This window comes from Asterias amurensis, chromosome 21, assembly GCF_032118995.1.
Source record: "Asterias amurensis chromosome 21, ASM3211899v1".
NCBI classification, from domain to species: domain Eukaryota; kingdom Metazoa; phylum Echinodermata; class Asteroidea; order Forcipulatida; family Asteriidae; genus Asterias; species Asterias amurensis.
In genome coordinates, this window is record NC_092668.1 from 12,363,301 (window position 1) to 12,387,842 (window position 24,542).

General features: G+C 38.8%; 2 protein-coding genes across 4 annotated transcripts; both read left to right on the top strand.

Annotated features, from left to right (window-relative positions):
- The first annotated feature begins 278 nt into the window (after window positions 1–278).
- On the top strand, window positions 279–9,325 carry LOC139952927 (cation channel sperm-associated protein 3-like). Of its 3 annotated transcripts, none has more exons than XR_011787924.1 (9): window positions 279–605; window positions 1,189–1,344; window positions 1,437–1,550; window positions 1,918–2,103; window positions 2,359–2,547; window positions 3,164–3,235; window positions 3,678–3,835; window positions 4,429–5,611; window positions 5,775–9,325. XR_011787924.1 is itself a non-coding variant. In XM_071952251.1 (8 exons), the coding sequence occupies exons 1-8, from the start codon at window positions 399–401 to the stop codon at window positions 4,511–4,513; spliced, it is 1,167 nt and encodes a 388-aa protein (XP_071808352.1). In that variant the 5' UTR covers window positions 279–398; the 3' UTR covers window positions 4,514–9,325. The 3 variants fall into 3 exon arrangements, 1 of the variants encoding a protein (XP_071808352.1); XR_011787923.1 differs by having other exon boundaries at window positions 4,429–5,607; XM_071952251.1 differs by having other exon boundaries at window positions 4,429–9,325.
- Window positions 9,326–10,999: 1,674 nt separating this feature from the next.
- LOC139952926 (beta-1,4-galactosyltransferase 6-like) lies at window positions 11,000–22,102 on the top strand. Its single transcript, XM_071952249.1, has 9 exons — window positions 11,000–11,144; window positions 14,200–14,235; window positions 14,653–14,736; window positions 16,843–16,944; window positions 17,354–17,607; window positions 18,713–18,829; window positions 19,228–19,415; window positions 20,344–20,568; window positions 21,973–22,102. Exons 1-9 carry the CDS (start codon window positions 11,000–11,002, stop codon window positions 22,100–22,102), a joined length of 1,281 nt encoding a protein of 426 aa, XP_071808350.1.
- The last annotated feature ends 2,440 nt before the right edge of the window (window positions 22,103–24,542 follow it).

Below are 24,542 nucleotides of genomic sequence, written 5' to 3' on the forward strand. Positions count from 1 at the left end.
ATTCCCATAGGTTTGTACAGTGAATGTCTACTTTATTCATCGATATTGGATATTGTACATTTCCATAGGTTTGTACAGTGAATGTCTACCTTATACATCGATATTGGATATTGTACATTCCCATAGGTTTGTACAGTGAATGTCTACCCGAAACATGCACCAATCGTACTGATACGCGCCTGGCACCCCGGCGGACGCAGAGCGTGCTCGGCAGTAGAGCGCGTCCTGTACGCTTGTGCATTCAAACTGAATGATGAAACGTACGTTTATTTATTCAGCAGAAAATTTGTATTCGCTCGATGACAAATTACAAATACACACGGACAAGAATTGATCAAAACGACTTGTTATTTAAGTGTTGGAGTCCGCTGTTTAGTGTAGTACCGTAGTTTTGAAACATGTCGGAAGAGAGTATTGTCTCGGACACGGGCAGTGACCTGATCATAGACGATGAGGGGCCAGAGCGTCGCTGGGTCCGGTGCGATTTGGCGTTTCACCGCTTCGTCGTGAAAATCACAGAGTCGACCGCTTTCAATGCTATTATCATGTTCACCATTGTACTCAATGCTATTGCAATGGCTCTGGAGACTGACTTCACTCTTAAGGTAATTACAGCTATCCAAAGGGTATTTTGATAACAGTAAAACAGATCTTTTCTCACAATTGGGCCAACGCCTAGGAGTAGTATGAGGCTTAGAAAAATAACTGGAGGACGTCGGTCTCCAGCACATGGACTTTTCTACATCTACGTTGATGAACATTTTGAATTATTTTAGTAAAAATTAAAAACGTAATAAACCCCACCACGGTAACGGTAATCCATCCTGAACCACGGAGTACAGAGACTGACGTCCCATCACCTCGGCCCAATTTCATAGAACTCTAAGCACTATAATAATCACCAGAATGATACTACAAAACAGCAGCCAAAATACCAAGGGCCGAGTCACATTAGTTTCTTGTTGTGGCTAGCACAGTAGAGTAGCAGTATCTTGCTCATTTTGCCAAGCAGAAACTTTGTAATTGTAAGCATTATTTTGCCAGCTATCATGGCTATGTTATGTAATTGGACCCAGGGCCAGCTTAGAACTATAAATTATATAGAAGTACTATTAACAAAACAAAATATGATAATTTTGTTTAAACATCTTGGCTTGAGGATAAAGGTATTTTTGTCTCTCATTATAGTCGAGGTTCCGCACAGCCTTCGCGATCCTAGATGAGTTTTTCCTCGGTATCTACACTCTGGAGTTCTTGATGAAGATTTACGCTGAGCCGGTGCGCTATTTCTACAGCAGCTATAACTTGTTTGACCTTTTGGTGTTGCTGATGTCATACATACAGGTCAGTACACGTCATGAATATGAATGATGTAACGTCTTCTTTTGGCATAATGAACATGACTATTAATCTTTCCTGGTATTTACACTTTAAAGGTTCTGCTTGTTCAATTTACCGGAGGCCAGACTAACTTAAACGCACTTCGGACGTTGAGGGCACTTCGAACGCTGCGGACACTTCGCACCGTATCATTTGTTCGCGGACTGCAGGTACGTTTGTTCATGACTGTGTATTAAAGATATTAAATTTGCGAACATTATCTCCTGCCACATGGGCACCAGTGCCACATTATTGAGTAGCCTTTTGTCAAGTCATTCGTGGCGTGGACAGCTCCGTCGCTGGTGCCGTGATGTCAAGCGACTAGTAGGGGAGACCACTCGCGCGAGTCGAGTGGCAAAGCTGCCGCCACTCGTCGCGTAGTCTCCCCTTCCGGTCGCTTGGGATCGCGGCTTTACGAGGCAGTCCTTTCTATGTTTCTACTTCTAAGGCCTTGACAACAAGCCCAAAATGCTTGAGTCTACTACAACTTTCCCTTACATAGTCTTCTTACAAGGACATTGTCTATTTCTCCCCAAGGTTCTGGTGACGGCACTTTTGGATACAATTCGTAACTCAGTTCTCAATGTGGTTCTGCTTCTGTTGCTCATGATGTTCCTCTTCGCCATCATGGGGTACTACTTCTTTGGTTGCTGGGAGGGCAGTGATAAAGAACACTGGGGTGATCTTGGCTCTGCAATGCTCACCTTATTCAGTTATGTCACGGTGAGTATCTTGCTGCCTCCCTCTTGGTCATGCTCCTTGTAGCGAATAACAATAATGAATGATAATAATCATTATGCAAATAGGAACCAGACTAATTTGTTGTTCCAGCCTCGGTTTGGTTACGTTATTATTAATGGGGGGGGGGATGAAAATGACTGCACCATGGGTTCATTAAATGTTTGAGTATTTGCCAATGTATGACCCTTCCTCAAAATAATTCATTCATTTTTCTCTCCTTTTTCTTTTTTGCCAAAGGTGGAAGGATGGACAGACCTTCAGGCAGAGCTGGACAAGCGTCACATGACCGGAAGTCGCTACTACACCATCGCCTTCATATTCCTCGGTCATTTTATATTCACTAATGTATTCATTGGAATGATCATCATGAATATTCATGAGGCTACGGAGGCCTATCGGCGCGAGCAGGAGCTAGAGAGAGAAGAGGTGGGTATCTAATGTATTCATTGGAATGATTATCATGAATATTCATGAGGCTATACCGAGGCCTATCGGCGCGAGCAGGAGCTAGAGAGAGAAGAGGTGGTTATCTAATGTATTTATTGCAATGATCATTATGAATATTCATGAGGCTACCAATGCCTATCGGCGCGAGCACGAGCTAGGGAGAAGAGGTGGTTATCTAATGTATTCATTAGAATGATCATCATGAATATTCATTAGGGTACCGATGCTTATCGGCGCGAGTGGAGCTAGAAAGCTAAGAGGTGAGGGGAGAGTATCGATTCCGGTTTACCGAAAACGTAAAATAGACTTTGATTTTGCTTTACCGGAGGTTTTTTGCTTCTTCTTTTGTCCATTAAAATTGCCACAGCACCCGATTTCAGCCAATCACACGCAATAATATTGTAGGAGCGAGAAGGAATAGAGTATAGATTCAAAGGAACTGTTGATCATTTTCTTTTTATAAACTTCTTCGTTTCGGTTTATATTCCTCTCCATAGCTCGGATTAGTTGTCTAGATAGATGGCGCTATATAAATGATTATTATTATTATTAAAATTAAATAAAGTATCGACTGTTTTTCTTAAATTGATAACAGGCCGTCCAACGCAAGAAGGAATATATGATACAAAGACAGCACAATGAGGTCCGTCAGATGCTTGAGAAACAGGTAAATGCACTCTAAAAAATACTTCCAATTCAGATACACATTTATTTCCATACTTCTATGAAAAATATCGACGTGGTGTTTTTTCTTTCATTATTATCTCGCAACTTCGACGACCAATTGAGCTCAAATTTTCACAGGTTTGTTATTTTATGCATGTTGAGATACAGCAAGTGAGAAGACTGGTCTTTGACAATTACCAATATTGTCCAGGGTATTTAAGCCTTGTTTGGGGCGAACTTGCATAAAAGAAAAATAAATAAAAAGATCAACCCCAGGTGAATCCATCGTTCTCGCTAATGTGCACATGCTCAGAACTGCGTAAAAAATGGAACAACCTGGTAAGTCTGCTGCCACCAAGCGTCCCAAAAGTTCCCCGTTACTCTTCATGTTTTGGGGTCTTGTGTCTGTGTTTTTAGATTTCTTGTGATTTTTGTGAATACAGAATCGTGGCCACTATAAGAACTTCCACGACATGGTGAAAGAATTTCAAAGTACGTTACGTCATGATGATTACGTCGTGTCCGTTGACCTGGCCACCAACTTGACCTGGTTGGAGACGTACATTACGTCAATGGAGTACCAAGATAACACAACGTACAGGTAGGCATATAGCAATTAATAGCCCTTTTCGAAAACCACGGCTTGGGACCTCGGGCTCGGGCACGGGGGGCTTCAATGTCGACGATCTCCAATGAGCCGAAGCGCTAAGTACAAGACCAAGACGCGGTTTCGAAAGGGCATGTGCGTACGTGCTGTATCAGCCAATAAGTTATTAGACTGGTCCCGGTCCCCTGTCTTTAACTACAAGGATGACGACAGGCACTGGGGTCGATTTCACAAAGAGTTGGGACTAGTCCTAACTTAGGACTAGTCCTAGGAGATATACAAAACGTGTGGCTAGTCCTAAGTTAGGACGAGTTACTCGTCCTAACTCGAGATAAGACTAGTCTTAACTATTTGTGAAATCAACCCCTGGTCTTACATGTGCATTGATTTCATTTAACGCAATGATTTCATTGGACAAACGTGCAGATGCACAGCGAATTGCCCATTTAGACACGGCCTTAACTCGAAATAACCCAGTTGAATTCCAGTTACATATTCCAATATACTTCATTGTCATTGACGACGTTTGTTTCATCGTAATCAAAAGTTTACAGACGCCATCTTTTGTCTTTTCTTATAATCCACAGAATACAGCAACTTCATTTTGAGATGTGTCACTTACTGGCCTCCGTACTTGAGAAAAGGCTAAAGGAACGCTATGGAATGTCCTGATGACGTCAGATTGGCAACCAGTGCCCTAATTTTATAGAGCTGCTTAGGCATAAAAGGAGCTAGCACAAATTGATAATGTGCTTTCCTGAAAATGGTTACCAGCCAAAACACGTGTCACATGTACCATCGGTCGCTGGTATCCTGCTTATATTTGCTTAACAATTATTTTGAGTAATTACCAACAGTTTCCATTGCCTTAAACACAAAGATACTACGTGGTGTACAAAAACTGAAGATCAGTCAGTGCCCGTCTTGCGGATAAAGACAGGGGACCCGTTTCGCTTGGCCCTAGCGGCCAGGGCCCAATTTCATAGAGCTGCTAAGCACAAAAATTTGCTAAGCATGAAATTTCTTCCTTGACAAAAACGACTTACCAACCAAATTTCCGTTTGTTGCATATTGCTTGTTACTGGTGTTCAGCTGTTGCTTGCTCATCTTGAAAATCATGTGGAAATTTGGTTGGTAATCCTCTTTTTATCGAGGCAGAAATTTCATGCTAAGCAAATTTTGGTGCTTATAGCAGCTCTATGAATTTGGGCCCTGGTCTATCCAGGACCGCTGGGATGGGCTAATCAGCTTGGGCAAATTCTTGAAGTACGCCATACGTGCAGTGTGCAATTTTTTTCTTTCGTACCCTCACGCTGGCCACGGGGTTAACAGTAAAGGGATCCGGGAAAGCGCCCATACCTTTAGTCTTGAAGTCAAGACGGTAATTGTTAAGAGCGGTGTGTAGTTACAGCGCGGCGTAGCTACGGGGACGATGAACACACCCTCGATCCCAGTATGTGTGTGTGAGTCAGTTGCAATCATTGATCTCCATTATACTGACTGGATAGGACATCGCGTCCAAACGCAGGCCGCGCGCGTATTTTTTCAAACGGGTGAAGACCGTTCGTCACACGAAATGCGCTGTACACTTTTAAACGGAGTTGCTGCAAGCAGAGAGAAGTTTTCGTCCTTTTAATTGTCATTTGGGGATTAATACAATTGGAATCGGATCAAACAAACTAAAAATGCTGATGGTGAAGTCGTGCGCGGCTATCAATCACTGGAGGAGGGAAAACTGAGTCGGCAAAGGGATTGTCTTTCCATAAGTAGGTAGGCCTTTGCATTTTTTTAGCGATTCATATTATTATTATTATATCTAACGTTACAAATATAAGCCGGAAATTTAAACTATCTTTCATAAAAATAGTTATTATAGGCCAAGTATTTGTTATTTTTACCGAGCAATACTATTTTTGTTTTCGCTCCGTTACAGATGGTTGTCTGGAATCGACGAGGACGGGAAGCCCGGATTTCAACAGATGTTTGTCATAGCATCAATAATTAAAAGGTTCGGGAAAGCGACAAGTATATGCGAATTATGTACAAGTTCGTTGAGAGGATCAGTCATCTCAGAAATAGCCGACTTATTTATGACCGTTATTTGTGACCAAAATAAAAATATGTATTTCTGGCGGAACAGTAAAACGGTTATGGAAGTTTTGCTGTTGGGATTGTTTTTCACTTAACATGATGAATAGAAGCTTAACAATAAAAATACTAAAATTGTTAATGGAGTCAACTCTCAATTATCACATTGTATTTTGTTTTCATCTTTCTTGTTCTTTTCCCTCGATTTTAGCGAGTATGTAGTTCTCACTCTAGTGCCTACTCGAATTGTTTATTGTAGGAGCGACTCTTGTTTTGTCTTTATATGGTTTATTGCCATTTTCTCAATGAACTGAAAGAATAAAAAAAAAACATGTATACCTGAATCCCAGTACAGTTTCTCGGCCGAGTGTTTGTTTAGAAATTTAAATATCATTATCATAATACTAATAGGGCATTTGATAGAGACAAATATAAAGTTAGTTTGCTTTATTGCATTTCAATCAGCAACTTTTTCATACTTCAAACTGTCGATCGTCATGTTTTCCCCCCATTTCTATTCTCAATTTACAACTTCAACTGACAGACTCAAACCCGACCAAGTGCACATTAATTTACCCGTTTGAAGGAATTGCGCCGCCATTGTTGGGCCGCGTGTTTATGCACGCAGCATAGCGCAATGTCCTATCCAGTCAGTATAATGGAGATCAATGGTCGCAATAGACTGTGCAAGTCTCGCGCGCACCGGAGCGAGAAAACACGACAACTGAAGAACTTAATTTTTTTTAGGAATCAAATCTTTGCTATAATTTTTCTTAATGCCGAATCTGAACAACAAAAATACCCATTAGAGCTTGTTTAAATTAGTTTTAGCTTTTTAAACAAATACCCAATTATCGGTTAAAGTCTATGTATAGACAAAAGTAAAACTCTGGGACAAGGATGTTTGTTTGATCTTAAATGTTTTGAAACCCCTTTTGTAAATCTACGCCCGAATGTGAAACTACTGAAAGCTGGTTTATACGCGGACGCACGATGGTCGCAAGGGCGTTAGATAAACGCGTGACGCAGTTTAAAGAGGAAGCCGATGCCTAAGCGACCAATGAAAAGGCTTTCCACCCCGCGCGGCCAAAACAAGCGTCTGCGTAAGTTTCGTGATCGGAGATGGGCACAAATTCTTAATTTTTTACAAGTAACCTGACCTGAGGTCAAGTTTAAATACCGGTTTTTCTTCGTTATTATGTTGACTTTATTTTTACTTTTATATATGTTGTTAATTAGTATTACATTTTTAACAACATATGTCATTTTTATGGTCATAAACTATATTAAACTAAAGTAATGGACGAAACAAAATCTCCCCAACGTAAAACTCCATAAGGTTGGGACCACAATGGTCCCGGAAGTTCAAATCTGCGCGAGACTTGCACAGTCTATTAGAGCTGCCTCGCGCTACCTACGACTGTTGCATGTGTAACATCGCACTGTGACTGTTGCATGAAAGGCAGACAAATAGGCAGCGCCTAACGACTTGTCATCAAGTCTACCATACCTTATGCGTGTATGCGGTGGCCAGCGTGTGGTACGGGAAAAAAATGCTAGCAGTGTATATATTTTGCAGTGTGAGTTTGATGGATGATGGGACTGAGAATTTGTTGATAGACCAGCAGTGAGCGTGCTTGAAACGTTTGCCCATCCCAGCGCCTTCGGTCAAGGCAAGGCGCTGGGGATGAGCGAAGGGACCAGTCTACCCTCTTTATAGACCTTATGCATTGACGTCATCCAGCGGCCATCTTAGTGGGAGAACGGTGACGAAACATTCGAAAGGCACAGATTTTTACGCGCGGCGCACAGGATTTGCCAATGAACAACCTCCTTTTGACCTCTAGGTGAGGGCGCCCTACTGAAATGACGTCATGTGCAAAAGGTCTATACTGAGGGCGCCCGATTTAAATGACGTCACACGCATGTGTGAATGAGTAATTGACGCGCATAGAGCACAAAGAATGGCCCCAAAAAACACTAGCAATGCATTGTTTTCGTATAATCTTAACACCTTTGTTTGGTTGATGGTACAACGCATTGATCTCCATTATACTGAAGATATAATGGAGATCAATGGTACAACGCCATTTAACAACCAAGTGGACTCGTAAAGTATTAATCGAACACCGTATGGAACAATGGCCTGATTAGTATTGATGCAAACCTATATAGGACAATAGTAGAAAGGATTATGTATGTGTGTTTCTAGTTTATAGTGTCTAGTAAGCATCAGTAACGCCCAGCAATATAATTATCACATAAATATTAACGGCAGTGGACACTAGTGGTGATTACTCAAAATAATTGTTAGCTTAAAAACTTACTTGGTGACGAGTAATGGGGAGAGGTTGGTATTAAAAAATAAACGTTATGAGAAACGGCTCCCTCTAAAGTGGAGTAGTTTTCGAGAAAGAAGTAATTTACCACGAATTGGATTTCGAGACCTCAGATTTAGAATTTGAGGTCTCGAAATCGAGCATCTGAAAGCACAAAATTTTATGTGACAAGGGTGTTTTTTTCTTTCATTATTCAACTTTCAACTTCGATGACCGATTGAGCTAAAATTTTCACCTGTTTGTTATTCGATACATATGTTGAGATACACCAAGTGAGAAGGCTGGTTTTTGACAATTACCAATAGTGTCCATTGTCTTTAAATAATAATTGTACACACTTTTGTTACAACAATTATTGAAAAAATAAATTCGGAATAATTCAATGTAAAAGTTGTATCTGGATAAAGAATATTAATTATTGGTTTTTACCCATACACCGATTAGCACTGTATACAGTACTTTCCCGAGTTCTGGAAAAACAAAAATCACAGGCATATTTCCCGGGTGGGATTCGAACACACGACCTGTGCAATTCTAGGGAAGTGTCTTACCAACCACACTGATTTATTCTAGTGTCAACACAAATCGGTGAAGGGTAAAGAAACCAAAGCTAATATTAGATGAGTTCAATTAAAGGAACGTTACAGAATTGGTAAGACACAAAGATCGTGAAGATCACAGATTTACATAAAACGTACATGGTCTAATGATGATGCTAGAAAACATCCCTCGAAATATTTCTGTCTGAAATTTCATATTTGATGAGAGCGTTTTATTCTTTTTTTTTTTGGCATCGCTGCAACGGAAATTTTTTAGTCTGTTTTTCACTATTCTCTCGTGACCCAGATGGCCGATCGATCTCGAACTTCTACAGGTTTGTCAGTTTATGTATGTAGTTGATTACATAAAGTGCTTACACTGCCAGCAGTTCCTTTGTCTTTTCTTTCGAATGTTGGCTCTCACTTTTTTCTTTTGCTTTTACAGTGAAAAATTTTTCAATAAGAAGTATATTTTGACTGTAATGGTCTGGGATATAATGGCTGAGTGTTATTTTGTGTTTTCTTATAATTAAATGATGCCAGTCCGAAATTTGGTATACTTGCAATGTTATTATTTGAAATGGTGTTGTTATCTGTTCCGACCTTTTAGTCGGAACAGCTAATGTTCTCGTCAAGAGTTTGTATTTGTTATAATTCTCTTCTCCCTTTCTTCTTAATACAATTTTCATCCGTCAAAATCGGTCAAAATCCGTCAAAATCCGATGATATAAATACTTGTTGCATACTATTAACTGTCAAAAAGTTGACGGACGACGTCACCATGACATAAATTACTGCGCGTTTAGTTTGTATGTACACAACCCGTGGCTCTCAAAAGCGTGTTTTGAAGTAAAGAAAACACACTTACGTTCAATAATTTTCTTTTCCTATAAAAAAAATACATGTAAATACACTATAGTGTAGGTTATACGATTTGTGCTTGAACAATGTTTGCAATCGTACAATGTATATCGTTAAAATGCACTATGGTCTTGATAGTTCACATGGCGATTTGCAGTTAAATCTTACGCGCACACATGATGCAAGCTGCATGCAGACGACTAGTCTTGAAATAAAGTCGATATAAATTGTTAAGCGGTGTAGTTACGGGGACGGTACACACATCCTCGATCCCAGTATGTGTGTGAGTCAGTTGCAAGCTGCACGGACGGGCCGCGTTTTTTTTTTTTTTTTTTTTCAGAACGGATGAGGCCACTTCCCATTTATGCTGAGTGGCCTCATCTGTCCTACACAGACCCAAAAATAGGTAAAACACGCCCGCTATAACTGGCCTCATCTGTCCTGGGAAAAAAATCTCCCGCGCCTTGCCACGTGCTACTTACGACGTTGCGAGATAATGATGGAAGAAAAAAAAACGAAGTTGTGTGCTTATATATGCTTATATTCAGGACTTCAAAATCTAACTATGAGGTCTCCAAATCAAATTCAAATATTTTAGTGGAAATTACTTCCTTCTCGAAAACTACGTTACTTCAGAGGGATCCATTTCTCACATATATTTTATCTCTCCATTGCTCGTTACTAAGTAAGTTTTGATGCTAACAATTATTTTGAGTAATTACCAATAGTGTCCATGCATTTTAAAAGTGTGCTACAAAAATGAACGTCGGGTGTCACCTGGTGCAACGCGCTCAAATCAATACAGTTCATATAGCATATCATGGGTTATTAAAAGAAATATTAGCGCTCTAACGTCCAGTGACAATAACTACCGGTGCAACATCCCAGCAGATTCATTCGCAGTGGACTCAGTACAGCACATTTGCGATGCCATCACTGTATAAGTACCGCATATTGGGAATGTCATATTTACACTGACAAAACCATTCAACCCCTTGATTGATGTTTTACTGCTCACACTAATTAACATCATCAACATGTGACAAAGTGTTTGCATTGCTTTCTTCTGTGGTGCCAATCAACTTATAATTAAGAACGGTGCTTTTTCACCACTCTGCGTTGCTGTATACGGTGCGTAAGCTTATACCGTGCCACTAACTACCGATTCCGTGACGAAACCTCATCTCGCAAACTTCGAGTCTCGCCAACCAATTTTCGGAAACAAAACGTTCATTAGTCTATGAGGAGGGTATATCTACAATGAAACCTGGCCTCCAATAAATAAAGCGATATCAGTATTATACTCTCGCCGTCAACTCTGTGAAACAATCATGGAGATACCAGGCAAGATGTCCGTCATCGCTCCGCCACGTCGCAAACACGCCAAAAACTTTAAATGTCTGTTCTGCTTTTTGTGTGTGGTTGCAGTAACGACGTCCGTGTGGACTTGGTACAACGGTGAATATGCAGTCGCAGGTAAACATTTTATGATATTAAAGGAACACGTTGCCTTGGATCGGTCGAGTTGGTCTATAAAAAGCGTTTGAAACCGTTGTTCTGAAATGCATATGGTTAGAAAGATGTTTTAAAAGTAGAATAATTATAATGATCCACACAAGTATCACTCAAAGTTGCACGGTTTTCATTTTAGGTCGCGAACTAACACGGTCGGCCATTTATGGGAGTCAAAATTCTCACCAGATGCATTTTATAACAAACGGTTACCGAACGCCTTTCAAAGACCAACTCGACCGATCCAAGGCAACGTAGTCCTTTAAATACGTAGTTTGAATCCGAATCTCCAAAATGGAGTCATGTCAAAGCAGTCCTTCCTAATTTAAGGTGGGGCCATTAATTGGTTTTTGCTTGAAGCCATTGGACACTTTCGGTAAACAGTATTGTCCAAGTCCCACACTTCGTGTATCACAACTTAAAGTGAAAAACCTGTGAAAATTTAGGCTCAATCGGTCATCGAAGTCAAGAAAAATAACGGGAAAACCCACCCTTGGTTGCCGCACGTTTCGCCGTGTCATGACATGTGTTTAAAATAAATCCGTAATTCTCGCTATCGAGAATTGATATTGTTTTAATGTTTTCTCAAAAAGTAAAGCGTTTCATGGATTAATATTTCAAGAGAAGTCTTTCACCATTACCTTCTGTAAACCCTGTAAATTATTTGTAAATCTGTGAACTTTTATTTTTTTTTCTGTACCGAAAGTGTCCAATGGCTTTAATAATAATGCTAACATAATGCTTATTTACAGGCACATTACAAAGTAAGATCACATGTACAATAAAAGTCACCTAAAAGCAGAATTAAGTGTCCAAATATTAATCAAGAACACAAAAAAGCCATTCATCAGCTCATTGCATTGACTGCAATTTTGTAATGTCAGGTACAGAGGTGGCTGTCAGCGTTACAGTTTAAAACCAAGTTTTCTCAGAACTCTATTGTATTCGGGTATGTATTTTACTATATATTTTAGTCAATTATTGATTTTTCTCTGCTATTTTTTTAGTACTATTTTAATTCAATTGAGAAACTCAAGTTTTTGATCATGCTCAATAACAAATGTGTGCCATTTAAATCTGTCCACAAAAGTTTTGTGTTTAAACACGTCTTCATCCTTTGTGAAAAGTTTTTTGAACAATTGAAATTGATAATTGTGTTTAAGTTTGAATTTACCATTTAGGACTCATGAACATGTTACAAAAAACATAGCTAACTATGCAGTCAGAACAAACTGCTAAAAACAGCCTTGAATATTGTTTGAAATCTAATAGCAACATATAATTTCAAAAATCATTTCCTGGTTCATGTCTACACACAAGGAGTACCACAAGGTTTGATTCTTGGCACATTGATGTTCGAAGAAAATGAACTAGTGTATAGTATGACAGGATTTCAACCTGTTACCATGGTTACCTCCGAATAAGGGATGGACTCAACAATTTGCATTAATTACTTCCTTTTTAAGTCAATATCCTTGTTCAATGTTGAATGGGTGAATAGCCTCTGACTGGCAACCCTTAATATGCTCTTACAAAGAAATTGACAAAATGGGGCCTAAAATTGCACTTAACAGTTTGGAGGCTGCAGACCTGTTCAGATCCCACTTAAAGGCAGTGGACACTATTGGTAATTACTCAAAACAATTATTGGCATAAAACCATACTTGAAAACGAGTAATGGAAGGAGATTGATGGTATAAAACATTGTGGGAAACAGCTCCCTCTGAAGTGACCTAGTTTTGGAGAAAGAAGTAATTTTCCACGAATTTGATTTCGAGACCTCAAGTTTAGAACTTGAGGTCTCGAAATCAAGCATCTGAAAGAAAACCACGCAATACAAGGCATATCTGTGTAGATCATTGTATTCTACTTTTACAACATCATTCTAACCATATCGATTCTATAACAAACGGTTACAGAACGCTTTTCAAAGACCAACTCGACCGATCCAAGGCAACGTGTTCCTTTAGTGGACCAGATAAATAAAAACTAGCATTTGCTTTTACTAGTCTTTTACTTAAATCCGTATAAATAAAAGTAAGCCTTAATATTGCTAGTAATTGGTCGAACTAGTAGGTAAAATCAATGCTTGAGGGACTCTTCTTATTGAGATGTAAATAAAGCCGACATTTTACTATTACCTGATAGTTTCACAAGATTATGGGCCGTGTAAAGGCCAGCATTAACAAAATGTCGATAAGTTTAAGATCAGGCATGAGAATTTGCTCAAATCTCTATAAATAACCTTTTACTGGGAAAACACCATTTACTTGAACGGATTAGTAAATGGTCAGAGAAAAGCACAATAGCGGGGTATTCAGGAGTATAACAATAGAGGCATGGACTCGCTGATCAATAGCGATTAAACTGAAATGCAGGCAGGGCAGTTTCCACTTAGTTAAGTTTTTGATGGCGGCAGTGGCTATGATGAGGAAACAGCCAGCCTCTCCACGCCAGCGCTCCAGAGATTGGTTCTTTTAGAGCAATTAAAGTACACAACGAATTTATAAGTAACATTTATCATTGGATCATTAGACCAAGGGAAAAATGACCCTTTAATACTGACCCGAGACCTGCATATCTGCAACATTGTTGTTCAAGTAAAATCTCAAGCTCCTCATATGGTAGCTTGTAAAAATACAAGTAATTGCTACAGTATGTTAGTAAAATGTCGTTTTTATTTATATGTCTATAAGTGAAAGGTAATCCAGCGAGCCAAATGTTCATGCCTGATCTTTTACTTTTCAGTCTTCTTGCTAATGCTGAACCTTTAACTTGATAAGTAATTGCTAGTTTTTATTTATCCGGCCCAATGTCTCTACCACCCCTCCCTTTCTCTTACGGGCACTGAACACGTTTGGTAAACACAGTTTGAAGATAGTAGAAAGCCTCCCTTAAAATATTACTTTCGATGTGCTTTAGTTTTTGACAAAATGAGTAAAACAATGTCACGAAAATAACTTTCGTCCTACCATCAGTACTTTTTCAAGTTGTTCGGTTTCTATTTTTTTTTCTGCAGACATCAGGAATAGGCCTTCACATCGTATTATTAAAGGTAAAAAAAACATTACAAAGTATACTCTTGTTTTATGTTGGTATCTAAAGGTAGGGTCTTAAATATGTATTTTGACAAACATTTCAGACCAGAATACTAACATCAATATCCATGAGGCCCATTACAAAATTAAATATGTTTCCCGGGACCATTGAAGTCATAAAGGGCTGTGTAACTCTGCGGGTTTTTTTTCTTTCTCGATTTTGTCGTTAACTTTTCAATTAATGTCCTGTTTGTATAATAATAACCATCATAACAATAATATATCTATTATTATTATGATTATTATTATAAACCTACATTTGTATAGGATTGTAACATCTAGAGGGGTTCCAAAAAACCAATTATAATATTTTACAGACCCTGGTATTTGGTAACGTTTACAAAATGTTATTTTCTAATTTTTCTGTATTTTAGTGAAGCAGGTGAAACAAGGATTATCCTCAAGTTTTTCACGCCAGAATATTACAATGCCTCTAATGAAGTCTGCAAACATTACAGGTACGTACATAGCATTTACAAGGTTTTAAATCAGCAATAAAATAAAGACACTGGAAACTATTTGTGATTACTCACAATAATTGTCAGCAGAAAACTTACTTAACGAGCAATGGAAAGTTGTTGATAGTATAAAACACTGTGGGAAACAGCTCCCTCTGAAGTAACCTATAGCTTTTGAGAAAGAGGTAATTAAAGACACTAGACCCTATTGGTAATTGTCAAAGACTAGACTTCTCACTTGGTTTATCTCAACATATGCATAAAATAACAAACCTGTGAAAAAGTGAAAATTCGAGCTCAATTGGTCGTCGAAGTTGCGAGATAATAATGAAAGAAAAAACACCCTTGTCACACAAAGTTGTGTGCTTTTAGATGGTTGATTTCGAGACCTCAAATTCTAAATCTGAGGTCTCGAAATCAAATTCGTGGAAAATTACTTCTTTCTCGAAAACTATGTCACTTCAGAGGGATCCGTTTCTCACAATGTTTTATATTATCAACCTCTCCCCATTACTCGTTACCAAGTATGGTTTTATGCTAGTAATTATTTTGAGTAATTACCAATAGTGTCCACTGCCTTAAAAAAAAACTAGACTTGGAGACGTTTTAGGCATCTGAAAGCACACTAAATTTGTGCAACAGGGTTGATTTTTCTTTCATGTTCTTGAAACTGCGGTGACCAATAATTAACAGATTTCTTATTTTATGCTCGTTGTTGAGATACACTTACGCCCGGTTCATACTTCCTGCGATTGCGAATGCGAAGCGTTATATATTTGACGGCAAAACCCTGCTCTCGCAACGACTCGAGCAAAGGCCAACTCCTGCGAATTATTCGTTGCAAATTTGTGACGTCAACATTCGATTTCGCATTCGCAGGAAGTATGAACCGGGCTTCAGTGAGATTGCTTTAAAAAGTACCAAAGGTGTCCAGTGCGTTTAAAACAAAACTGCTTTGTCATTGAATCCTATTGTTTCTATTGAATTGCGCGTGCTATTAGTTAAAGGTGTCATTAGGGTCACTCCATCTGTTGATAGAACGAACCAAGGTCAGGTAAGACAATCAGCAATGTAACAACCTGCCTGCCTGCGATCGTTAGCCAGACTATACAGTCTGTGGGTTACGATGGAAAGGTCTCATCTACGTACCCTAAACGTCTGACGTCACATTTCAAGCCTCGTGAATTACACGCCAGAGAGTGGCCTCCAGCCTGCATCAGTCCCCGTCCATCTTCACCTTTCACCTACATTAATTTCACATGGAGATACGCAGTCAAATCCTATAGTATGCAAAGTACATGTGCTGTACATAATACTCATACGCACACAACATGCACACAACATGCAGACGACCGAAAGTCATATCTGTGTTTTGATTGGTCGGATGTATTGTTTGCGAGCTGCACTAACATCACATCAGACCAATCAAGGCACAGCTAAAGAGTCTGGTCACCAATGGCTATTATAAGGGCATTTAGAACGCTATGTAGCAGGTAGCCTTGCTCAAGGCAGTCGCATTATTCACTCCGAAAAGACGCCGTTGTCAACCCACCTGTTTACACTGTACTTACTGTGTGTATTCACACCGCACACACACCGTATGACTACTGTGCACAAGTCATCCGCATTCGTACCACTAACCCGCATGCGGATAGCCGCGTACGGGGGCATCGTGTCGTATGATGTGGTTTACACACATTTTACGCACAGTGTATACGGGTGGGTTTTTATACAGCGGCGGTCTTTTTTCGGGGTGAGTAATTTGACTGTCTTGAGCAAGGCTATGTGGCAGCTGACTTCCCAGGTAAATTCAGCGTTCTAAAGCAATGTGCGGTTGCTCAGAATTACGTAATCAATGTAAATTTACCTGGTAAGTCTGCTGCCACCAAGCGTTCCAAAGTCCCTCATTGTATCAATAGTTTAATCTGAGACATACGCATAGTTCAACTTCCTTTCTATGGGCGATCGATCTCGCCTTGCCGTTTGTCGGTAATTTCCTTTGATCTAAAATGTTGTTCAGTTCTTCCGTAATTATCCCTAATGGTAACATTTGTCCTAGTTGTTGTTGTTGTTGTTTAGATTTTCTTATTTTCCTTGACGTTGCAGTGAAAAATTCTTCACAAACACCAGTTCTCATAAGCAAACCATTGACGAAAAAACCGAAAGAGATTCTGCCATGTCCGAAGCTGTCAGACATACCCAGCCTCAGTGAGTACATACTCTTTTTTATTTCTCTCGATCTGAAGATGGCGAATGATTGCAATTTATAAATTAATGACGTATAGCTCGCATAATTATTCGTCACTCAAAAGGCGCTAGGAACACGTTGCATTGGATCGGTCGTTTGGGTATTTGAAATCAGTTTGAAACCGTTTGTTATATAAAACGCTAATGGTTAGATAGATAATTTCAAAAGTAGAATATAATGATCCACACAAGTATGACTTGAAATTGCATGGTTTTCCCTTTACGTCGCGAACTAGCAAAGTCATCCGATCCAAGGCAACGTGTTCCTTTAACTAACGCTCAAGGCATCTAGTAGGGGTACTTCGTCGTTGGTAAGGCGTAATTTTGTAATTTTCGTTCAAACAAAATAATATTTTTTTTTTGTCTGCAGTTAAAAAAAGAACTATGAATCTAAGTGAAGAACTGCAAATAAGCAACGCGGAAAAAATAATTTTGGGAACAGAACTAAGCAGTATCCAGCAAGCCGTAAATGGAAGCAAAAGTCTGATTCACCACAAAGCTAGGTTCAACTCTACGGGTAAAAACTTCATGGAGAGTCTCTCGGCGTACGGTAAAACTGTTGGTAAATACCGCTGGTTTCCCGGAGGAATCTGGCAACCAGCGAACTGTAAAGCAAGATGGAAGGTAAATAAATAAAACATGTGATGACAGTTCTTTGCTGGGTTTTTCTCATGCAAGAAAACACTTTATTCACTTAAAAGCTATCACATGTGACTTTTAAGTTTTATTGTATATTTCGTGATACTTTTATTTTTACAGGGTGTGTACAACATTATGTATTTGTTAAAGATGAACCAACATAATATAACATGAAATAACAAACATGTGAAAGTTTAAGCTAAATCGGTCTTCGGAGTCATGAGAAAACAGTGGGAAAAAATATATATTTTCAAACATCTGAATCTGAAGTTTTACGACTATTATTTTACAAATTCCCTTAAAGTTATGGCATTTTAGGCAAAACTATTCAAGGGGATTTTTTCCAACATGACCATCTTTATACCATGTGTAAATCTGTGAACATTTTTATTTTCATTCTTACTAATGTTGCATAAGCCCTTTAAATTAGTAGGCATAAAATGGACAAAAACCAATAACTGACCCTTATTGTGGAGCATGCTGTATGACAGTATTTTCACCCAGATACGCAGAGTTCACAGGTTCGTTAATGAATTGTGATTTTTATTGATTGATTGATTTGTGTCTTTGCTGTATATCCACTTCTCATGGACACACTCATTTTGAGCGCAGCCGTTGGCTGATTTTTCTTTTGTGTTAGTCGTCGATATTGATGACGTATCAAACGTCTATTGTGTAATTGATAATGGTACAAAACAAAACAATAGAAACTGCATGGTTGCATCATCTTAAGCTGCTTAAGCACAAAAGTTTGCTTGAGCAAAATAATCTTTGCTTAGTAAAATCAGATTACCGGCAGTGACTCCACTCAAGGCATGACAAATCGCCTAGTAACATTGTGTAAAATAAGCAAGGTATTTCGTGCTTAAGCAAATTGTGTTGCTTGTAAGCAGCTCCATGAAATTGAGCCAGGTAATGCTTGGTAATGCAACTGTGGGAATTCATTTATATGCTGAGGTTTTGTATTCCCACACTCTTTCTGTTTTTTTTTTTTTTTTTTTTTTTTATTTTTTTTTTTTATATTCTTAGTAAATATCGACTTAATGTCTGGTTCATATTTTGTCTTAGTTTTTTTATTTATTTTTTGCAGGTTGCCATACTGATACCGTACAGGAATCGAGCTCATCATGTCCCCATTGTTCTACGCTATTTGATACCATTGCTTCAAAAACAATTGCTCTCATTTGCTTTCTTCATAATCAATCAGGTAAAACCAACTTAATAGGGGACTTTTGGGACGCTTGGTGGCAGCAGACTTGCCAGGTAAAATCCATTGTTCTTGGTAATGTGCGCATGCTTAGACTACGTAAACAATGGAAATTTACCTGGTAAGTCTGCTGCCACCTAGCGTTCCAAAGTCTCCCACGTTGACTATAGTGTTTACAGACAATGTTCCACGTGATTAAGCGACGGTAATTGTATCATCTGATATTATTTTACAACGTCATCAAAATCAAAATGGACAAGTATTTCCTTACTATTACTGTTTTATAGTCCAATCCAATTAATAGTTTGGGGTGGTCAAAAGTACGACGATAAAATTAAATTGAATTGAATTGATGAATTGAATAATCAACCCAATTATTTCTCTCTTTGATTTTCTAGGGTAACTCGTTACTATTTAACCGTGCCATGTTGCTGAATGTGGGTTACCTCGAATCTCTCAAGTATGACGAGTGGGATTGTTTCATCCTGCACGATGTGGACCACGTGCCCCTGAGTGAAATAAATAATTACGGCTGCGAAAACATGCCAAGAAGACTAATCTCTGGAGCAGACAGGTGGAACTACAGGTACCTTGTCAACAGAGATGTGCATTAAGAGAATAGCGAGTTAGAGAGAGGGACCAGGGGTAGATTTCATCAAGATTTGAGACTAGTCTTGTTTCGAGTTACCCTACCTTCGTCCTAACTTAAAGGAACATTACAGAATTGTTTTTTGCTAACAAAACAGTTGCTGGCAGTGTAAGCACTTTATGTAATCCAGCATTTACTGAAAAACCTGTAGTAGTTTGAGATCGATCGGTCATCATGGTCACGAGAGAATAGTGAAAAAAACGATGACAATTTTTGCATTGCATCTATGCCAAAATTAAAATGAATAAAACGCTCACTGAGAGATAAACTCCAAACGCGAAGTTAGATTATTCATTTCTCATCAAAAATTACATTTTAGACAGAAATATTTCAAGGGGATGTTTTCAACTATCATTATCATTAGACCGTGTAAGTTTTATGTAAGTCTGTGATCCTCGCGATTTTTGTTTCTTACCAATTCTGAAACGTTCCTTTAAGACTAGCCTTAAATCTTTTTTAAAACTCGTAGGTCTACAGTCCTAAGTTAGGTCTATAATATCTTTGTGAAATCGATTACGTGCTTGCTGGACGCCACTTGTGGCCCAAAATCATAGCACAACCACTGATCTCTAAGAAGCTTTTATCCTAAACTATTTTGATTCATTACCAATACTGCCTAGTGCCTTTAAACCCATTGATTGAGTCACTAGGGAAAACCTTGCACAATAAAAAAATTGAGAATGTTTTGTTTTATTTTGTATGTAATAACTTTAGTTTAGGAAGATTATTTCACAGACAAAAAATGTGTTTTAGTGTGAACTTCGAAGTCAGTAAGCCTTTAGACTAAAATCAAACAAATTAGAGTTATTCAACTGGTTGATTTTTTGTAATGTAACAAAAATCTTCTTTTTCTTTCCTGCAAAAGGCTTGAGTATCCGTCTTTCTTCGGAGCTGTTACTGGATTAACAAAAGAAAACATTCAACAAATTAATGGTTTTCCAAACGTCTATTGGGGCTGGGGAGGAGAGGATGACGACATCCTAAAACGTCTTAAAATAGCCGACATTAAAGTTCACTACGCCAAAGGAAAAATAGGATATTATAATGTGATTAAACACCACCATGAGAGTGCGCCTAAACAGCCTGAAAGGTAAGGCAGCACTTGTACTCTTGTTGTCTTTTTTTTTTGTTCGGGGGGGGGGGTACTTCTGGGCTCAGTCTCGTAGAGCCTGCCTATAACGGCCAAAATTGTGCATACTGTATAACGATTTCCATTTCATAGCGCTGCTAACCGTAGCTTGAGTAGGTGGGCCCAATGTCAAAGCGCTACCTAGCGGTCGAGTTTGTGCTTATGGGGCGATTTACATTTTATAGCACTGCTAACCGTAAGCATACGAACAGGCATACTTACCGTACGGTGCTTACCGCACTAAAATAAATGACGTCACAATGCAAATCCATGGTAAACGTGAGTATGGCTGCCCATTTTTTCTGCTAACCTGTGAAAATACGCTTGCACCTTTGCAAATTTTTCTGCTACAGATAATCACGAATAAATTATGTGCTTACCGAAGCAGCGCTATGGAATTGGGCCCTGCGTCACACATCGATGCTAGTTAGTAAACGCCAGAGAGTGGCCTCTAGCGTGCATCAATCCCCGTCCATAATCACTTTTCTTCCAACAACATTCATTCCACGTATAGAGATTACGCATTCAACTTGCACACCAACAAACATGCAAGGCACTGCATGCAGCAGACGACTAAAAGTACGCTTTCCATATCCGTGTTTTGATTGGTCCGAACCTTGCACCACCCACATCAACTCCGACCAATTAAAACACAGATAGAGAAAGCTTAAAGGCAGTGGACACTAATGGTAATTACTCAAAATAATTATTAGCATAAAACCTTTCTTGATGACTAGTAATGGGGAAAGGTTGATGGTATAAAACATTGTGAGAAACGGCTCCCTCTGAAGTGCCATAGTTTTCGAGAAAGAAGAAATTTTCCACGAATTTGATTTTAAGACCTCAAGATTTAGAACTTTAGGTCTCCAAATCAACCATCTAAACGCACACAACTTCGTGTGACAAGGGTGTTTTTTCTTTCATTATTATCTCACAAGTTCGATAACCGATTGAGCTCAAATTTTCACACCGTTGTTATTATATGCATATGTTGAGATACACCAACTGTGAAGGCTAGTCTTTGACAATTACCAATAGTGTCCACTGCCTTTAACGTCACTGCGCGTTCATCAAACAAAATCATTGTATCCAATGAAACCACTGGTTCTACACAAGCAAGTACCTGACTTTATCCTTGCGAATAAAAACAGTAAGCACTGAGATTTGCTGACGTTAAAGCTGTGCTATAAAATTGGGCTCTGCTGGTTCTCCGTGTTTCCTTTTCGTCTATTACAAACTAGCCGCCATTTTGGAAGGATTTTGCAAGTATTCTTTGTGTTTGTGTTTGGTCTTTTCTAACAGGACTCTGTAAAGCACTTAGTATAACAAAGCAATCGTACTAAAGCTTTTTTCTTTCCTTTGCAGACACAAATTACTTAGGGACGCAGGACTACGGCTCAAGAACGACGGTCTGAAAAACTTGGAGTACAAATTGCAGAGCATAGAACTTCACGCGCTCTATACAAACATTTCCGTTGATATATGGAAACTATAGGCCTACGCTGAGCTCCAGTGGGTTCTACTTATTGTGGAATTTTTAGGTAAATATTTTTTATTATGGAGATAAAGGCGTGATGAGAAGAAGTTTTTTTGGGGGCGCGGAGTTGAGAATTCAAGTCGCTGTGGCCATCCCAGTAGAAGAACAAGATTGACCAGCTATCGACAATACCAATCCTCCAGCCAGCAGTCAAAGCCGACAGCTTTGCCTCTGAGCCCGGTGTCATGACAAAAACTGTCCGCTGGCAATAAGTGTCCGCTGAGCATGCGCAGTAGACCCTGGACACTATTTGGCATGTATTACGTGACAAATAGTGTCCGCCCAACAAAAAGTGTCCGGGCGCCGTGCTGCACAGTGCTGATTTATATTAAAAGTAAATACAAGCCAAAACTAGATATAGTGTTTGTAAAAACAAACACTAGGTGTTCGGCTATTGTTGGGTCAGTGTTTGAATAAATGAAACAAGTATTGTAAGTATCCCGTCAAATTACAAAGAAGTCAAAACCAAACAGTTTTCTTGATGTGTAATAATTTTATGGAAAAAGCATCAAAAAGTGTACATTTCAACCTAAAAGCCTTTAAATAATGCCTTTTCAAAGCATTTTACAGGCTCTTCCAGTTTAAAAGGGTCAAAAAGTCAAGAGAAGGTCACCAACATACCCATTTTTGTGGAATACGTGAGGCCCTTTCATATGATGTATAGATTGTCAAAATAGCTTTTGTGGTTGAGGAAATGTGAACTGATGAATAATGACGACTGGAGAAGAGACTAACTAACCGGAAGAGAAATGTTTGTTGAAAAGCCTTGAAAACAGACTACGTACGTAGAGCCCTTTCATATCATGTACAGATTGTCAAAATAGCTTTTGTGGTTTAGGACATAGGAACTATGCATAATGACGACTGGAGAAGAGACTAACTAACCGGAAGGGAAGTGTTTGTTGAAAACACCTTGAAAACAGACTACATACGTAAAGCCCTTTCATATGATGTATAGATTGTCAAAATAGCTTTTGTGGTTGAGGATTTAGGAGCTTAATGCATAATGACGACTGGAGAAGAGACTAACTAACCGGAAGGAAAATGTTTGTTGAAAACGCCTTGAAAACAGACTAAAAACGAGGCTATTTATAAGAGAAAAAAAATAATAAATTGATGACGTCATCGTGACGTAACTCAAACGGTTTCTTCTCCTGATAAATATCTAACTATGTGTGAAGTTAGAAGTTCATACAGGTTTGGGAAGTGTGCTTTTGTTAGAGGGCAAGGGACGGAGATGTATTTTTGAAGAAAAATATACAATTGCAAACTTTGACCTTCCGGTACGAACGGAAGGAGGGGTCATACGATTTTGACGTTTACTTTTCAAATGTAGTCCCAGTCTTGATCTATCAGTTGCGTAATTATGAATATCATAACTGTAAAATTCGAAGACATATAGCGAAAAGCAAATGGTCACTTTTTGAACATAAAAACCTTGTAATTCGACACCTGATGACGTCATCATGACGAAACTAAAACGGTTTCATCTACTAATGAATATCTAACTATGTGTGAAGTTTCAAGTTTATGTGAGCTTAGCAAGTATGTCATTTGTTAGCGGACAAAAACCACGGAGAAGAAGACGAAGTAAAAAAAAAAAAAAAAAAAAAAAAACGAACAAAAACAAGAGGTCTTCGGACTCGAATCCGAACACCTAAAAAAAAAAGAAAAAACCGAACAATAACAAAGAGTTGTTCGGGCTGTTACCCGAACACCTAAAAAAAAAAAAACGAACAAAATCAAAGAGTTGTTCGGGCTGTTGCCCGAACACCTAAAAAAAACCGAACAAAATCAATGAGTTGACTTATTAAGTTTTTTTAAATGACTTTTATATTTATGAAAACAGATGTAAACAGTATAATGGGGAGCTAAAATTGTTTGTTATGTTAAAAATTGCACTAATAGTTGCTAGCTCATAAATGACAAAAAACAACTTCCACACCGGCTGTTGGAACCCTTAATAATGCTCCAAACATGAATAATTCACAAATACAAACTAAGGTGAACATTTTAGCATGTGAACTTTTAGTGCACCCCAGTTAAAATCTAGGGACGAAGGCTTGAATCGTGTGGATTGATTGTTCAGACCCTACGTGATTGTTTGGGGTTTTCCTCTTTAATGGTTGCCTATACCACATCTAAAACTGAAATTTCTTAACCACTACACGAGTATCTTCAGGTATATGGTTCTTTCGAAAAAGATTTATAAAGAAAAACTTTACATGTAGTGGTTGTATATTTACAAACACTAATTGTTCGGTGTACACATACCCAATGTGTTTTATAAAATGGGTGGGATTCGAACCTACAAGGTTTCCATGCTGGAGCAGATCTCTTACCGCTGCTAGAGCAGGGCCCCATAGAGCTGCTTAACGGTCGATTTTGTGCTTATTGG

What these genes read in the sequence shown, in the direction of transcription:
- LOC139952927 (XM_071952251.1), top strand. Translation starts at nt 399, where the DNA reads ATGTCGGAAGAGAGTATTGTCTCGGACACGGGCAGTGACCTGATCATA. An exon ending in AGGAGCTAGAGAGAGAAGAG is followed by an intron (nt 2,548 to 3,163) that starts GTGGGTATCTAA and finishes AATTGATAACAG; the next exon opens with GCCGTCCAACGCAAGAAGGA. An exon ending in GTCAGATGCTTGAGAAACAG is followed by an intron (nt 3,236 to 3,677) that starts GTAAATGCACTC and finishes TTGTGAATACAG; the next exon opens with AATCGTGGCCACTATAAGAA.
- LOC139952926 (XM_071952249.1), top strand. Translation starts at nt 11,000, where the DNA reads ATGGAGATACCAGGCAAGATGTCCGTCATCGCTCCGCCACGTCGCAAA. An exon ending in TTCACATCGTATTATTAAAG is followed by an intron (nt 14,236 to 14,652) that starts GTAAAAAAAACA and finishes TCTGTATTTTAG; the next exon opens with TGAAGCAGGTGAAACAAGGA. An exon ending in GCGCCTAAACAGCCTGAAAG is followed by an intron (nt 20,569 to 21,972) that starts GTAAGGCAGCAC and finishes TTTCCTTTGCAG; the next exon opens with ACACAAATTACTTAGGGACG.